The 14,366-nt window shown below is 35.0% G+C and overlaps 1 protein-coding gene across 2 annotated transcripts; it reads left to right on the top strand.

Moving 5' to 3' along the window:
- Window positions 1-3,998: 3,998 nt before the first annotated feature.
- On the top strand, window positions 3,999-13,822 carry LOC145789345 (protein BONZAI 3-like). Of its 2 annotated transcripts, none has more exons than XM_082878814.1 (13): window positions 3,999-4,246; window positions 5,326-5,505; window positions 5,597-5,731; window positions 6,027-6,088; window positions 6,197-6,296; window positions 6,383-6,497; window positions 6,613-6,689; window positions 7,481-7,618; window positions 9,056-9,220; window positions 9,307-9,420; window positions 9,583-9,679; window positions 11,786-11,948; window positions 13,411-13,822. In XM_082878814.1, exons 1-11 carry the CDS (start codon window positions 4,100-4,102, stop codon window positions 9,652-9,654), a joined length of 1,305 nt encoding a protein of 434 aa, XP_082734940.1. In that variant the 5' UTR covers window positions 3,999-4,099; the 3' UTR covers window positions 9,655-9,679; window positions 11,786-11,948; window positions 13,411-13,822. The 2 variants fall into 2 exon arrangements, with proteins under 2 accessions (XP_082734940.1, XP_082734944.1); XM_082878818.1 differs by having other exon boundaries at window positions 4,010-4,246; window positions 11,786-11,943.
- Window positions 13,823-14,366: the final 544 nt, after the last annotated feature.

Raw genomic sequence — 14,366 nt, forward strand, 5'->3', positions numbered from 1 at the left:
TCTTTTGTATTGCGCGATGGCGAGATTTATGGGACAATCTCCTATCTGGTTGAAGGTCTCCCAATAACGACTGTTGTAGGATCTCAACGTCTCATTGTCGCCCATGTCAATGGAGAGTAGCTGATCAATCTCTACTGGCGTCTTGGTGTTCGTTCTGAACCTTGTCACGAATGCCTCTGCTAACTGTGCCCAGGAGGCTATGCTGCCTTCTGGTAGCCTTTCGAACCAGGTTAAACCTACGTCGCCAAGGCTGGATGGAAATAGGATACACATCAAAACCTCGTTCTGCCGGTATACTGCCATGACCTGGCAAAAAGTGGCTTAGGTGTATGTAAGGGTCTGTCTTCCCCTCGTACGTCGTAAATTTAGGCTGGATGAAGCCTGAAGGTAATGGTGCTTTCTCAATCGCCGGAACGAACGGCGAGCTATGTAGCCTTGCTAATGCTTTATCTGTTGGTTCGTAGGCAAGGTGCGGTATTGGCATTCCTACCTCGACGCTTCCATGCGTCCAAGGAGCCAATCGCTGAAGGGATGAAACTCTGTGTGGGTCGCATGCCCTGGCATCCTCCTTCCGTCGTGCCCTTTCTTCAAGCACAGTCCGTAAGTCGGATGATCTAGGCAACTTTGTTTGCCTAGATGATGTCCGGTGCGTATGTGAGGGTCGATAGGTGCTTCCCTCAGTGTAAGACCTCAATGATCTCGTTCTCTCAGACCTGGAGTAACGAGTTCTGGAAGTCCTTGATTGAGTATCGCCTGTTTTGAGGCTCTTACTCTCTTCGTGCGATGGTGTGGTATGCCTACCACGATCTTCAGAGTGGCGAGGGGGCGTATTGCTTTTGTGCCCCTCTCTTGTCGCCACCCCATTCCCTTTTATCTGGCGCTTCATCAATTCCATGTCCGCCGCCATCTTCTTGATTAACTCGTCCTGCGCCTTCACCCGATCCTCTAAAACTTGAGGGTCGATCCTCCGCCTCTGTCTGTTAGGACTTGATGAGCGACGGGAGCTGTTACACCGCCTTTCCCTCGCATCCCTCCGGGGATTCTGTTGCTGGGGCTCCAGATTTTCCATGGGAGGGATGGAAGGCAAACCTTCGCGCCTCCCACCTCCCTCTGGGGTTTGCCCGTTAATGGCGAACTGTGGCAAATCTTCATTGTGTGCCATTGTGTCTAATTTAGTGAGGAACACTTTGATCAAGAGGTTTTGTTCTTCCTGTGATTCCCACAGATGACGCCAATTGTATGAGAAAGAAATAATCTTCTTGTATAATCCTGTTGATAAAGTCTATGCTCCTCCAAACGACGTCGCTTTACTCCCTGAAAACACAAATGTGAGCTAGCCGGCGGGTGTGTGCCGGACACCTCTCCGATGCCTAAGTTAGCAAAATAGACAAAAGCTCTGTGTATTCGGGAATCAAAGTTGTGTTACCTCTCCATAGGTGATGTCGTGAGCTTTTATAGGTTCCGTATGGCACAATCCAAGCAGGACTCTTACTCCTCCATGTAGAGTCCTCCTAGGAATCACCTTCTTGAAAGATAATGCTTATCCTTCAACACCCCTCTCACTGCTTAAACCAAGTGAGATGGTTCTACCACGGTTGGATGTCAATACGACCGAGATAACATGGCCATGCTAAATCCGCAGACTAGACCGAGCTCCTACTTAGCTCGGTTTTTCCTTTTACTGCGTGTACCTCGGTTTGACATATTCCAACTGTGTTGTCTGAGATTGGACTAATCACGTCGAGCTTGGATCGAGCTAACCAATAGTAAGGTTCTGCGGAAAGCTCAACATACTTCGGCATAATATAGTACGACCGAGCTAACTGTCATTGCACTGACTGTGGTGACCGAGCTAACCACCAAACTCCTTCGGACTAGGCTATCTGCAAGGCTCCTCTGGACCGGACTAATTACAAGCTCCTTTTACTCAGCCCTTCTTACTGTGGCCCACAGAATGGCCCATTACCCAGCTCGGCCCAATTTATATATAAATTACCCTCTCAATAAATAAGTTATATGATAGAATAAATAAATAGGATAAGAGCATTGTTATTGAACATAAAAAATTAGACTCAACTTTTAAGTTCAGTAATGTGACAATTAATTAAGATATTAAATGTAACATTTTCACTCATATTTTTTCTAATTATCAACAAATCATATTATTTACATATCATTAAATTTAAAAAATAATTTTAAAAAGTGAATTTTTATATCATTTCTCATAGGTTAAATGATTTGATAAAAGAAGCGATTATGTCTAGTTAGAATAAAATAAAAATATATACTAATTATTTTTTATTATTTGATGAAAGATGGAAATAATATGAAGATCCCTAATCTAATACCCCGTAAATGAAAAGAAACCAAACTCGTGACCTCGGCTTGTTTGATTTGGCTGATTATACCATATGATTGAGATTATGGATCTTTGAGATTCACATTTCATTGTTTAGTTGTAAATCCTATTATTCTAATTAGATTTCAATGACCATTTTGTCTAACAAAATTGATCGAATTCTTAATCTTACTACTAATAATGCAAAACATACATATAATTGAAATTATATATTTCCATATTTATTGCGAAACAAACATAGGTAAGAGGGAATTGTGTATCTCACTAATCATCTGGATAATCAATTTTACACTAATCTTATAGATTGTTAATACTCTCACTATTAATCCTGCTAATGAAACATATGCCTATAAAGAAGTATAAGAGTTTTGGCTAACAAATTAATCCAATTGATTATCCTTAAGCTTATTTTATTTTCAATATTTTACTTTCTAGAGACATCTAAAAGTAGTTAACAATAATGATAGAAACCCCCACAAAACACAACCCCCAAAATGATTTGGACCATTCATGTCATTATCAGAGATAGAAAAAAAAATAAAAATTCAAACACATCAATGGTCAATACATCAGTGGGGGTTGTGGGGGTCCTCATTTGTGGGAGTCGCAAACATTTTCCATTAAAGTTTTAATGTTTTGGGTGAATTAATATTCCAAATTTATGTCTGAATATTTCCAAATTTAGTTTGTCCCCGCGTTCGAAGGTTTCTCATTCATTATTTGTCAAATTACACTACAAGAATTTACACATTTGGCGACCACTTTTGCCGACTAAAAAAATTTTAGTCGCAAAAAAATGACATTTGGCGACCAAATATTTATTAGTCGCGAATGATCATTGTTTTTGGCGACCAAATATTATTGGTCGCAGAAGGTTATATTTTGGCGACCAAAAAATGAGTTGGTCGCAGAAAGTGGTATACTTTTCCCGACTAACTACAAATTTGGTCGCGGAAGGTCACATATTTTTCGGCGACCAAATTCTTGGTCGCCAAAAATTTATTTTCAGCAACCAAAAAAAATTAGTCGCCAAATTTGTATTTTTAGCGACCAATATTTTAGTCGCCGTTGATTGAGATTTGGCGACTAAAAAAGTTTGTCGGCGAAGGTACTTTTTCTGCGACTAATTTGGTCTTTTGGTCGCCACAAGTTTGGGAGGGAAATTTGAACAACCAGGAGGGGGGAAATGAAATTTTTTGGACACACCTAACATAAATACAATTAAAAAGTATAATTTTTGTGATTTTTTTTAAAATTCACTAAATATCAAAAATTAAAAAAAAAACAAAATTTAGTATATTTTTTGTATTTTTTAATTTTTTAAAATATTTTTTCACAAATATTTTACTTTTTAGATAAATCTAAGTAAGGTGCATCTAAAAAAGTTTTAAAAAAATAATTAAAATTTAAAAATATTAACTAAAAAAAAACTCAATTTTTAAAAAATTAAATTCAGAAAACTGAAACCAAATAAACACAAAAGTACTTATCAATGTTATATAATTTTATAAAGTATATGAATAATTTTTAATTTTAAAATATAGTATATGAATAATTTTTAATTTTAAAATATATTTAAAAAGAGTAGAAAGCTTGTTTTGGATGAGTAAAAACAACAATAATAATAAAATAGAAAGTTGAACTCAAACCAAACAAGACCTTGTTTTTTACCTTCCCTCCCAATTTCCCCTCTGTTTTTTTTTTTTTTTTGCTGCTAGGTAAAACCCCTATTCTATCTCCATGATTTTCACCTTGCACAGCCATTCTCTCACGATTGGAAATTCTCTCCCTCTCACAATCGCACACTCGCATAGGTATTTGTCGACCGTCAGGTTTTCGCCATTTACCGTTGCTGTGCTACACCATCGCCTCTTCATTCTAGCTCAGGTAGATTTGTCCGCTCTTTGCTCTATATTCTATTTCTCTCTCTCTCAATTTGTTATCTGAATCTCTGTTCTATTTCCTTTGTACTTCCTTCGTTTCAGTTATTTGTTTCTTTGTCAAAGGTTCCTAGCATAACCTGCAATTCTATCTGCTTTCTATTGAGTTTTGAACTAGGGGAGGAGAACCATTATATCTCTAGCTTCTAGTTGGATTGCTAGGGCTTTTTAAAGATTTTTTTTCTTGCTTATTTGACGTTATTTCTTATTAGATTGCACTGTAGGAACAATGTTTCTGATTGAATTGATAAGATTGATTCTTTTCAATTCATATTATTATTCTTTGATGCTATCTTTTTTTCTGCTTTGTATTTCTTTTTTTTTCTTGTGTTTTTTTTTTCTTAACTTATTCTGATTATTTTTTTGCATGTTTGTTGTTTTTCTCTGTTGGGTTGTTTGCAATTTTTGAGATTCATTAAAACCCTAGGATTAAATTGGTAATTTTTGTTCTTATGGTTGGGTTTTCGAATGTTTTTGATTTTTCTCTGTTGGGGTTGCTTGGAATTAGAAGAAAATATATATTTAATTTAGTATGGTTTAATTTGTTTTTGCTTTCCAACTCAACCATGCACAGTTGCCTTAAGCCTCAGCTCTACTTTGTTGTATTATCTGGACCCTAGAATCAAATGGATGATTTCAATTATTGTGGGTTTTGATTGTTTTATAGTGAATTTTGGTGATGCAATATGAATATAAAAATAATAAAAAAAAAAGAAAAGAATTCAGGTCACATCAATACAAGTAAAGAAAAAAAAAGACCAAATAATTTAGAATATATGATGATGGTTCATAATCACTGCCCATTGATAACTTTTGCCGACCAAAAATAGACTTTTAGCGACCATCAGCATTTGGACGTGGATTTCCTTGTGATTATTCTATCTGAAAAATTCTTGCAAATTTCATATACGGGAGGCTAATAAATTTTACTTCCCTCTTTTCTTTTCTTTTAAACAAATTGAGATTGTCACATTCCTGGGCTTACACCAGTATGTGTCTGAATTCCCCTCTATTAACTCATGGCAGATAGTGACTAAACAAAGTCAAAGTTTGACCCTAAATCTTCATAATAAAAATGGGCAAAGAGGTCTGAAAATCTTGGGGACACTTACTGTCCATGCTGAGGAAACTGTTGCTTCAAGGAATGCTGTTGAGATAACATTTCGCTGTTCGCACTTGGACAACAAGGACCTGTTTTCCAAAAGTGTATGTATATGAAGCAGCTATGCATATGAGTTCTATTTTTACTCTTAGGTTTTTTGGCTCTTATTTGTTTCTTTCCTTTTACTCCTTTCAGGATCCTTTCTTAAGAATATCTAGGATTGTTGAGAGTGGAGGTGCTGTTCCGATTTGCAAAACAGAAGTTGTCAACAACAACTTGAATCCAATTTGGAAGCCCGTATGTCTGACTATGCAGCAATTTGGAAGCAAGGTAAGCTTGTGAGCCTCTTCTGATCAGTGGCTAGGCCTTGTTTTAGGTTTGATATCTGTGGTTTTCTTGTGTCTTTGTTCCAATAAGGAACTTAAGAACTGCCTGAATGGAACGACCCTTAGGATTTTGCATTATTGACTTGGAAATGAAATGCCCACCAGAGATCATTCTAACCAAAAAGAAAACTGTGTTCAGAATCCACTTATATTAACCAATATGCTATGATGATGCAAATACAGGTAACGATTAATTTTTCTTTCCTAAATGTTGATTGGTGACAATTCACTTGGTGCAGGATAACCCATTAGTTATTGAGTGTTTTGATTTCAATAGCAATGGCAATCATGTACTTATCGGGTAACTATTCCAATTCTCTCTTTCCAATTAAGTTTCTTGTTTTATATATTTTCGTTTAGTCATTCTGGCTGGGTCATACATACTAAATCTGCAGTTTGTTGTTGACAGTAAACTTCAGAAATCGGTGGCAGATCTAGAAAAACTTCAAAAAGAAAAAATTGGTGCGAATTTTATTTTTCCATCTTCTCATAACCGTGCTCATGACAAGGTATTTGTTTCTTACTTGGAAATAGTTTTTAGCTACACATTACATGTACCTGATGCCCAAAAGCCCTGGTATTTATCTATGTATAGGTTCTAAAGGGCCAACTGTTTGTTGATGGCTTTTGTGAGAAGAAACTGTACAGTTTTCTTGATTATATTTCTAGTGGATTTGAGCTGAACTTCATGGTAGCTGTTGATTTTACTGGTAATCAACTTTCAACATTCTATAAAACTACTTTATGGAGCCCGAAGAAGAAGAAAATAATTACTTTGTACTGCAAGTTGCTTGTTTCATACACTGAAGTTTATATTTTTTCCAGCTTCGAATGGAAATCCTCGAATTCCAGATTCCTTGCACTACATTAATCCTACTGGGCGGTTGAATGCTTACCAGCAGGTAAGGTCGTGTGACCATGGATGTTCTCAAATCTGGGATATCTTTTTTTCTTCATATAACTGGCATAATTAGTCCAACCAAGCAGGATAATTTAGTCAGATCGGAGATATCTTATAGTGTGATCTTAGCATAAGTTGCATAACTGATATTTTTATGGCTGTTGTACTCAATAGAATTAAAATAGACTCTTGAATTTTTCCAATGGGGATAACCACCACACCTTGTGGTGCGAGAGGTGACAGTGCCAGCCCAAAATGATTGGTCAAGGGGTTGACTCCCATACCCCTTCCTACAATGATTTAAGGATTGGCTCAAGCAACCTATCTTACTAATAAGAAAGGCACTATAAGTAGTGATCCTTTCTTTCAAGTGGATTCCCTTGTGTGGAATATAGGTGCCGACATTCTTGTAATGAGTCAATATTATACAGAAATGGTAGGGACCCATAAAATTTATCCAGAAAAAGTGCATTATGTGGTTGAGATTCATTTTAAGTGTGGATCCCACTATACAAAAATTGAATCTGGACCACACATCACTTTTTGGGGTAAATTTTTTGGCATAATATACAAAGAGGGGATGCCTCAAATATACGAGGGGGAAGAAGAAAATACAACAGTACAATCCACTCTAATAGAAAATTATATAATGATATTACAAATATTATAAATAAATAAATATTGTAACATCCAAAGTATCACACTTGCATTTGTGTTTCATGCAGTCTTTTGTTTTTGAATTTAGTAGAAATACATCTTGGTTGTATATTGTATTGACTGAACTCCTTATAGGCCATAATGGAGGTTGGGGAGGTCATACAATTTTATGATTCTGATAGACGCTTTCCTGCTTGGGGCTTTGGTGGAAGAACATATGACGGTTCTATATCTCATTGTTTTAACTTAAATGGAGGTGCAAGTGGCTTTGAGGTAAAATTCTCTTTGCAAGGAATTAAGAGTTATTGTACTGTCCTTGTCTTTTAATTACTGCTTGATGTTATATCTTCAGAAAGTCTTCCTATGTTTATTCCCCTTGTTCTTTTTTTGATTAACTACTAGTCCAGTTTTTATGCTAAAGAACCAAGTGTAGTGAACCAATGTTTTTGAAACTCTGGTATTGATTCAAGAATAAATGAATTGGGATGTTTTTTGAAGGCCAACAAGTATACTAGTCATTATGTTGTTTAATTTTTCAAGTTAATAGTAATAGCCAGAACAAAGAAGGTATGAAGCAGGTATGAAGCAGTTAATATGATGTCTATTGTAAGAAGAAAAGTTATGGCAATCAATTTCATGTTTGTTGATGAGGTTTTTTGATATCTTCTCTGATTTCACACGTCAATAAGATTCTTTGATATCTTCTCTAATTTCATGTTAAGGTAGATCCTTAGTGTGTCCAGCCTACCAAAGAGATTGTGGATTGGAGTATTATTTCTTTCGTTCTTATCATGCGTCTTACATAGTTCTCAACTATTCAGCTCTGAAGTGAAAATGTTATGGCATCAACTTTTGTCCCTGTATTTTATGTGGTGTATTCAATTGGAAATATTTATGACCTGTTGTGCTGGTCAATATCACTTTAACACAGACCATTTATACAGACTTTAGAAATATGGGAATCAAATAAATAAATAAAAAAAGGCCATCCCCTCTAGTGTTTTTTTATTTTTATAAATTAAATTATTTTGGACAAAATATAATAAAAGAAATTAATTTCTCATAACAAGTGTCTATTACAAGTCCTAACATGTAGAGAGGAGAATAATGTGGTGGTGAAATCAACAATATACTCGACCGCATTCATTTAGAAAGGCGTTAGGTTTTTAATGTCGATTCTATTATACATGATTTGAATGACATGAAAGAGTGTCAAACACAATTTAGTATGTCTTGCTTTAGCATTTAAATTGTCTGTTACATATGATTTTAATGACATAAAAGAGCTTCGAACACAATTTAGTATTGTCTCACTTTAGCATATAAATTGTCTTACAATTGTTATCTTTTGTAACTCTATGTAGATACAAACAAAAATAAAATAAAAATAGGGAAGCTTATGTTATATTCATTTTTATCTGCTGCTAGAGACTAAAGGAAAGGATACCACTTTTTGAATTGCTATGTTGAGCAGATTTGTCATGCTGTTTCATTTTTCTTTGACTTGTATGTTTCATATGTTGTAATACCAGACCCACACATGGGGAGGTAATCTTAATTTTCAGTGGCAGTATGCTACTTGCACTTCTCTTCCCAGCTATTGATTTATGTGGATAATGATGCTATTGTCCATAATGAAATCATAAAAATCTGTGAGGCCTGCCGTTTATATATACAGAGGTGATGGTCAATTCCGTCTTCTTTTTACAGGTTGAAGGAATAGAAGGCATCATGGCTGCTTATGGTAGTGCTTTGAGGAACGTTGCACTTGCTGGACCCACTTTATTCGGTCAAGTGATCAACACTGCTGCAGAAATAGCTGGTCGTTCGCTCTCTCAGGACAGCAGTAAGTATTTTGTCTTGCTTATTATAACGGTGAATGATAAATTTTCATTTTCTGTTTTTTCCTTTTTTCTTATTCTTTATTTTTGCAATAAAATAATTTTGAAACAATTCTACAGGATGGAGTCCTTACTGACCTCCAAGAAACTAAAGATGCTTTGGTAATGGCATCTGATCTACCCCTATCCATTCTTATTGTTGGAGTGGGTGGTGCAGATTTCAAACAAATGGAGGTATATTCTTGTTTTCTGTAACAAATTATTTGCATTACATACTCCTGGACTCTTTTCTATTAGTAATTACAGTACCGTACTCGTTTCTTGAAAATGTGAAATGTTGTTCCTCAGAAATTCTCTCCAATGTTTGGTGTGGTATAATTTCTCATTATTTGACAGATCCTTGATGCTGACAATGGACATCGATTGGAGAGTTCTACAGGGAGGATAGCTACACGAGACATTGTATAGTTTGTTCCAATGCGTGATGTACATGGTGAGTTCTTACTTAATTTGATTTACTATTTCAAAGTCTGTAGAATATTTTGGTTTAGAGTTTTGGCCACATTTGGGCAGGACACATACTGGAATCTAGCACAATTGGCTTTTTAGTGCTCATGAGAGTTTAGTATTTGTGGTATTCTATGAAGCACGGGTACTTCAAAAATAGTGCCGTACGAGTACCCGGTACTTACCGGGTGCGGGTACGCGTACCGGTACGGCGGTACGCGTACCGGGTACGGCAAAAGAGGGTCCGGTACGTTTGGCTTATTCAGGTACGGCATGGGTACGGCACGGGTACGCCATGGGTACGGCACGGGTACGCCATGGGTACGACACGGGTACGCCATGGGTACGCCAAGGCCATATTTTTTTTTTTTTTTTCTGCCCTTGCAAATTAGCAATTATTATTATTATTTTTTATTTTTTTTGGTGCCCTTGCAGATCAGTAATTTTGATGTTTCTCTGTTGTCCTGTTTGTCTGTATAAATTGTAGAAGCATATCAACAAATGATTTTAATGTTTTTAAAAAGCAATTTGAACCAAAAAAAATAACAAGGCCTATAAAGGGTAGTTCTGTGTATGACTATGCATTATGTTTTTGCTTTAGATCCTCCTAGAATTTCTTTATAAAATCTTTAATCATAACAAACTTTTAAAGTTTATGCACAAAACATTAAAAATTGATACTGTATTAGTTGATTAGTAGTTGTTGGGAATGATGCAATTTTATGTATTATGCAAATTGCAATTGACAACCTGCACCAATTGAGAATTTTTTTCCTTTATTGTTGGTAATTAACTTTAAATCTTTCTTTGGTCTCCTGTTATTTCTTTGGTCTCACCCTATAAAAATAGCAAATTGATGAGCAAAAAGAAAGATTTTAAAAATAAATTATGATCACAAATTCACAGTGCATAACATATCAAAGTGAGAGATTTCACAAATATTATTTTTAACGCTTAATGGTTTTAAATTATAGGAAAATGAGTAGTTCTTTTTTTAGTTTTGATATTTAATTTTAATTTGTAGGTTGGATCCTTTAATCAAAATTATATTTAAAAAAAATAAAAAAATATCGGCGTATCGTAGCCATACCCGTATCGTACTTTTTTTGAGTTTTGCCGAATCGGCGTACCCGCACTCGTACCCGTACCGTACTCGTACCCGCACCCGTGCTTCCTTGGTGGTATTTATTTTCTTTTGTTAAGCTTGGAACACCTCTAGGATAGGTTTGGATGACAAAGTTTGAGAGGGGGAATGGGAATATTATTCCAGATTCCCATGATTCTAGTGTTTGGAACACATCAAAATGGGAAAATGATTATTAATTATCAATTTCAACAAGTATCACACTCCCCAATTTAATAGGAATCTGATTCCCCCACTTTCCTATGGGAAATCTCACATTCCTAGACGAATGTTGACCATTTAAGAGTACAAAATAATAATTGGGCTCACAATATTTAAAATTTTATTATTCTCATTGAGGATTCCTAATGAAACCAAATACTTGAATAGCATTGATGCAATGACACAAGATTTTTATTAGTAGCAATCATATTACTATTAATGAGATTCTCATTCCCTCTCAAAATTTTTGTTTATGAAGTGCTTCTAAAATATTGTTGTACAAGTTCAAGGTAGTTACCTGGTATGGGTAAGCGTATGCAAAATACATATCCGGTGGGCAAAATACTTTGGGTGTATGGTTTTTTTGTTGGTACTTCAGGCCATAAATGTAATTTAAGATATAGAAATACTGTATTGCGCCTATTTTTTCAAAAAACTAAAATGTAAGGTAATTTTGTAAATTATTTGTAAAAAAATATGAGATACGTAAGAGTAAAAAGGAGAAACCTGAACTGGGTTTTGAAACTCAGATGATGACGGAAGTCAGCTCCATTTCTGTTCCTAAAAGGGACCTTAGTGCAATTCACAAGATGCAAGGTTTCCATACCAACATCTAATATAACCTGTTTCTTCTTCTCTCTCTCATTTTGGAGGTTTTCGCCATGCACCAGTAATTTCTTTTCTGGTCTTTTGCCAGTTGTGCCTCTATTATCACTTTATCTTGTAAATTTTGTTGTGTTTCTGCAGGTGGACAGATATCAATTGTTCAGAGTATATTGGAAGAGCTACCTGGTCAGTTCTTGACTTACATGCGGTGTAGAGACATCAAACCGCACACTGTTAATCTCCCTCAAGCTCCTTTTCAAGATCATCCTGTCTAGAGCTCTAAAAAGAACTTTGAAGAAGTGGAGTAAATATCTCTTTTTTCTCTTCATGCTTATGAATATATGGTATATAAATATAATAGAATAGAGAAAAAATTGTACATGTTTGGTAAGGGCAAAATACTCTTTTGGTTTAGCAAGCAGTGTTTTGAATTCTTTTAAGCATGTGGTATAAGAAATAAGATAGGCAAATGGTGGTTTATATTCATTTTAGTGTTTTCAGATTGTTTTGTGTATTGTTAAGGTTCTCAAGGTTGGGGTTTTAAAAATGGTCCGTATATTGGATATCATATATTCATGTTGGCCAAGAATTGGTCTTGTCCTTTTGAAATGGTCATTCCTTAACAATAAGTATTCATTTATAATGATAAATACTGCTTCTATTTGCAAATATATTTTATAGTTTTTATTGAACCAAATATGAGAATAACATTATGATGAAATGACAATTTCATTCTAGTTGATTCTAACAAACCGTACAAAGCATAATGACCGTCGTCATCTTTTCTTTTTCTTTTTCTGTTTTTATATGGCGTGTTAGGGTTGAGTGGTGAACAAAGCTCTAATTTGGGGGAATTAAAATCTTAGGACTGTAACGTTTATCTTTATAGTTCTTTGTTTAATGTCTACAAAAAATAAAAAACAAAAAATATATGTTAATATATGTTAATATAATTTTTACACATATATGAACATTAATCACCATCCAATGGCGATGGTTAGCATTTCCTATTAAGTATTCTATTATGACAATCCAAGTTCACATATGCGCACGGAAATTTTTATTTTTTTATTTTTTAGAAATATAGGCAAACAAATTCAATATGTGATAGATTCATTAAGGGTGACCTAAATGAATGTCACTCAGAATGAATTTAGATCAAACAATTCTATATATATATTTTGTGAGTTGGAGGTCATAGTCCAGGAAGGAGAAATCTTCCTTGACTCTTAACAAGGCAATTAACAAGGCACAAAAGTTTGATCAACCCAATTAGATCCACTTGGTTCACAAAATTAATTTTTGTATGTTTCTTTTTTACCTTATATATGCGTAACTGTTTTAAATCACATATAGTAGGTTTAACATATATGACTCTTGGGACATGCACGAGGAAATGATAACGAACTCAGAAGAGTTTTACAAGACGGTATAGAGCTTTCCTGCCCTCAGAATTGTAGGGGAATGATGTGTATAATTTTTGGTTATTTCTTCGTTATATTCATTTTTTTTTAATCTGGAGATGCTTGATAATGTTTCTTATAGTACTCATATAGATTATCTTGCCAGGTTTTGTAATGTCATGTAAGATGAGTGATTTTGGAATTGGTTGTTTTGTTTGGTTAATGCTAAAAAGTCTGCCACTTGACGCCAAAGAAATTCGAGGGTCCTATATATGGGCTCCTGCTAATGACGAATTGATTTTTCTCTATTTAATTATGCAAAAATTCTTTCCTACAAGTATGACATAATTCTCTCTATTGCAGCTAAAACTACCCTATCAAATTGTGGCTATTGTTTCCGGTGCTTTGAATGATACAGCTGCAAAGAAGTATGATTTGGAAGGATGGTTTCCTGCATCCAGCACTTACAGAGAACTTGTTTCCTATTCAAACTGCACTGACTATCAGTCCAGGAGATTAGAGATTCGATATGGGTAGAAAAAGGGTAGACTAGTAGTTATATTTTTGGATACACTAGTAGTTATATTTTTGGATGGGTGTGTATAGAAAATATTTAGTAGACTACTAGTTATATTTTTCGGTTGATGTACATGGATAAAAATTTTAAACATAATAACAAGTATTTGTTATGTCTTAAATTTTTATGTTAGATGAAATATGTAGTTTGGAATTATTTGTGGATGAAAACTTATAATAGTTGCTGATTTTAATTAAATAGGTTCAGAAATGGTTGATCTATGTATTTTGTTGAATGTTCATGATTCAATTTATTTGTTGGTTTGAATGATTTTTGCAAATTACAGATTATATTGAATAAATTGGATGGATTATTATAAATTACAGGTTTATTTTGTTGGATGTTGGCGACCAAATGTGACAATTGGTGACCAAACTAATTTTGGTCGCAGAATGTCACAATTGGCGACCAAACTAATTTTGGTCGTGAAATGTCACAATTGGTGACCAAAAATTTTGGTCGCGAAATGTCACAATTGGCGACCAAACTATTTTTGGTCGCAGAATGTCACAATTGGCGACCAAAAATTTTTGGTCGCGAAATGCCACAATTGGCGACCAAACTAATTTTGGTCGCAAAATGTCACAATTGGCGACCAAAATTTTTGGTTGCGAAATGTCACAATTGGCGACCAAACTAATTTTGGTCGTGGAATGTGACAATTGGCGACCAAGAAATTTGGTTGGCAAAAGGCAACTTTTCGCGACCAAAATGTTTTAGCGACAAAATGGATTAGTCGCAG

The sequence above is a fragment of the Camellia sinensis genome, chromosome 1 (assembly GCF_055761805.1).
Source record: "Camellia sinensis isolate YWXY chromosome 1, ASM5576180v1, whole genome shotgun sequence".
NCBI lineage: Eukaryota > Viridiplantae > Streptophyta > Magnoliopsida > Ericales > Theaceae > Camellia > Camellia sinensis.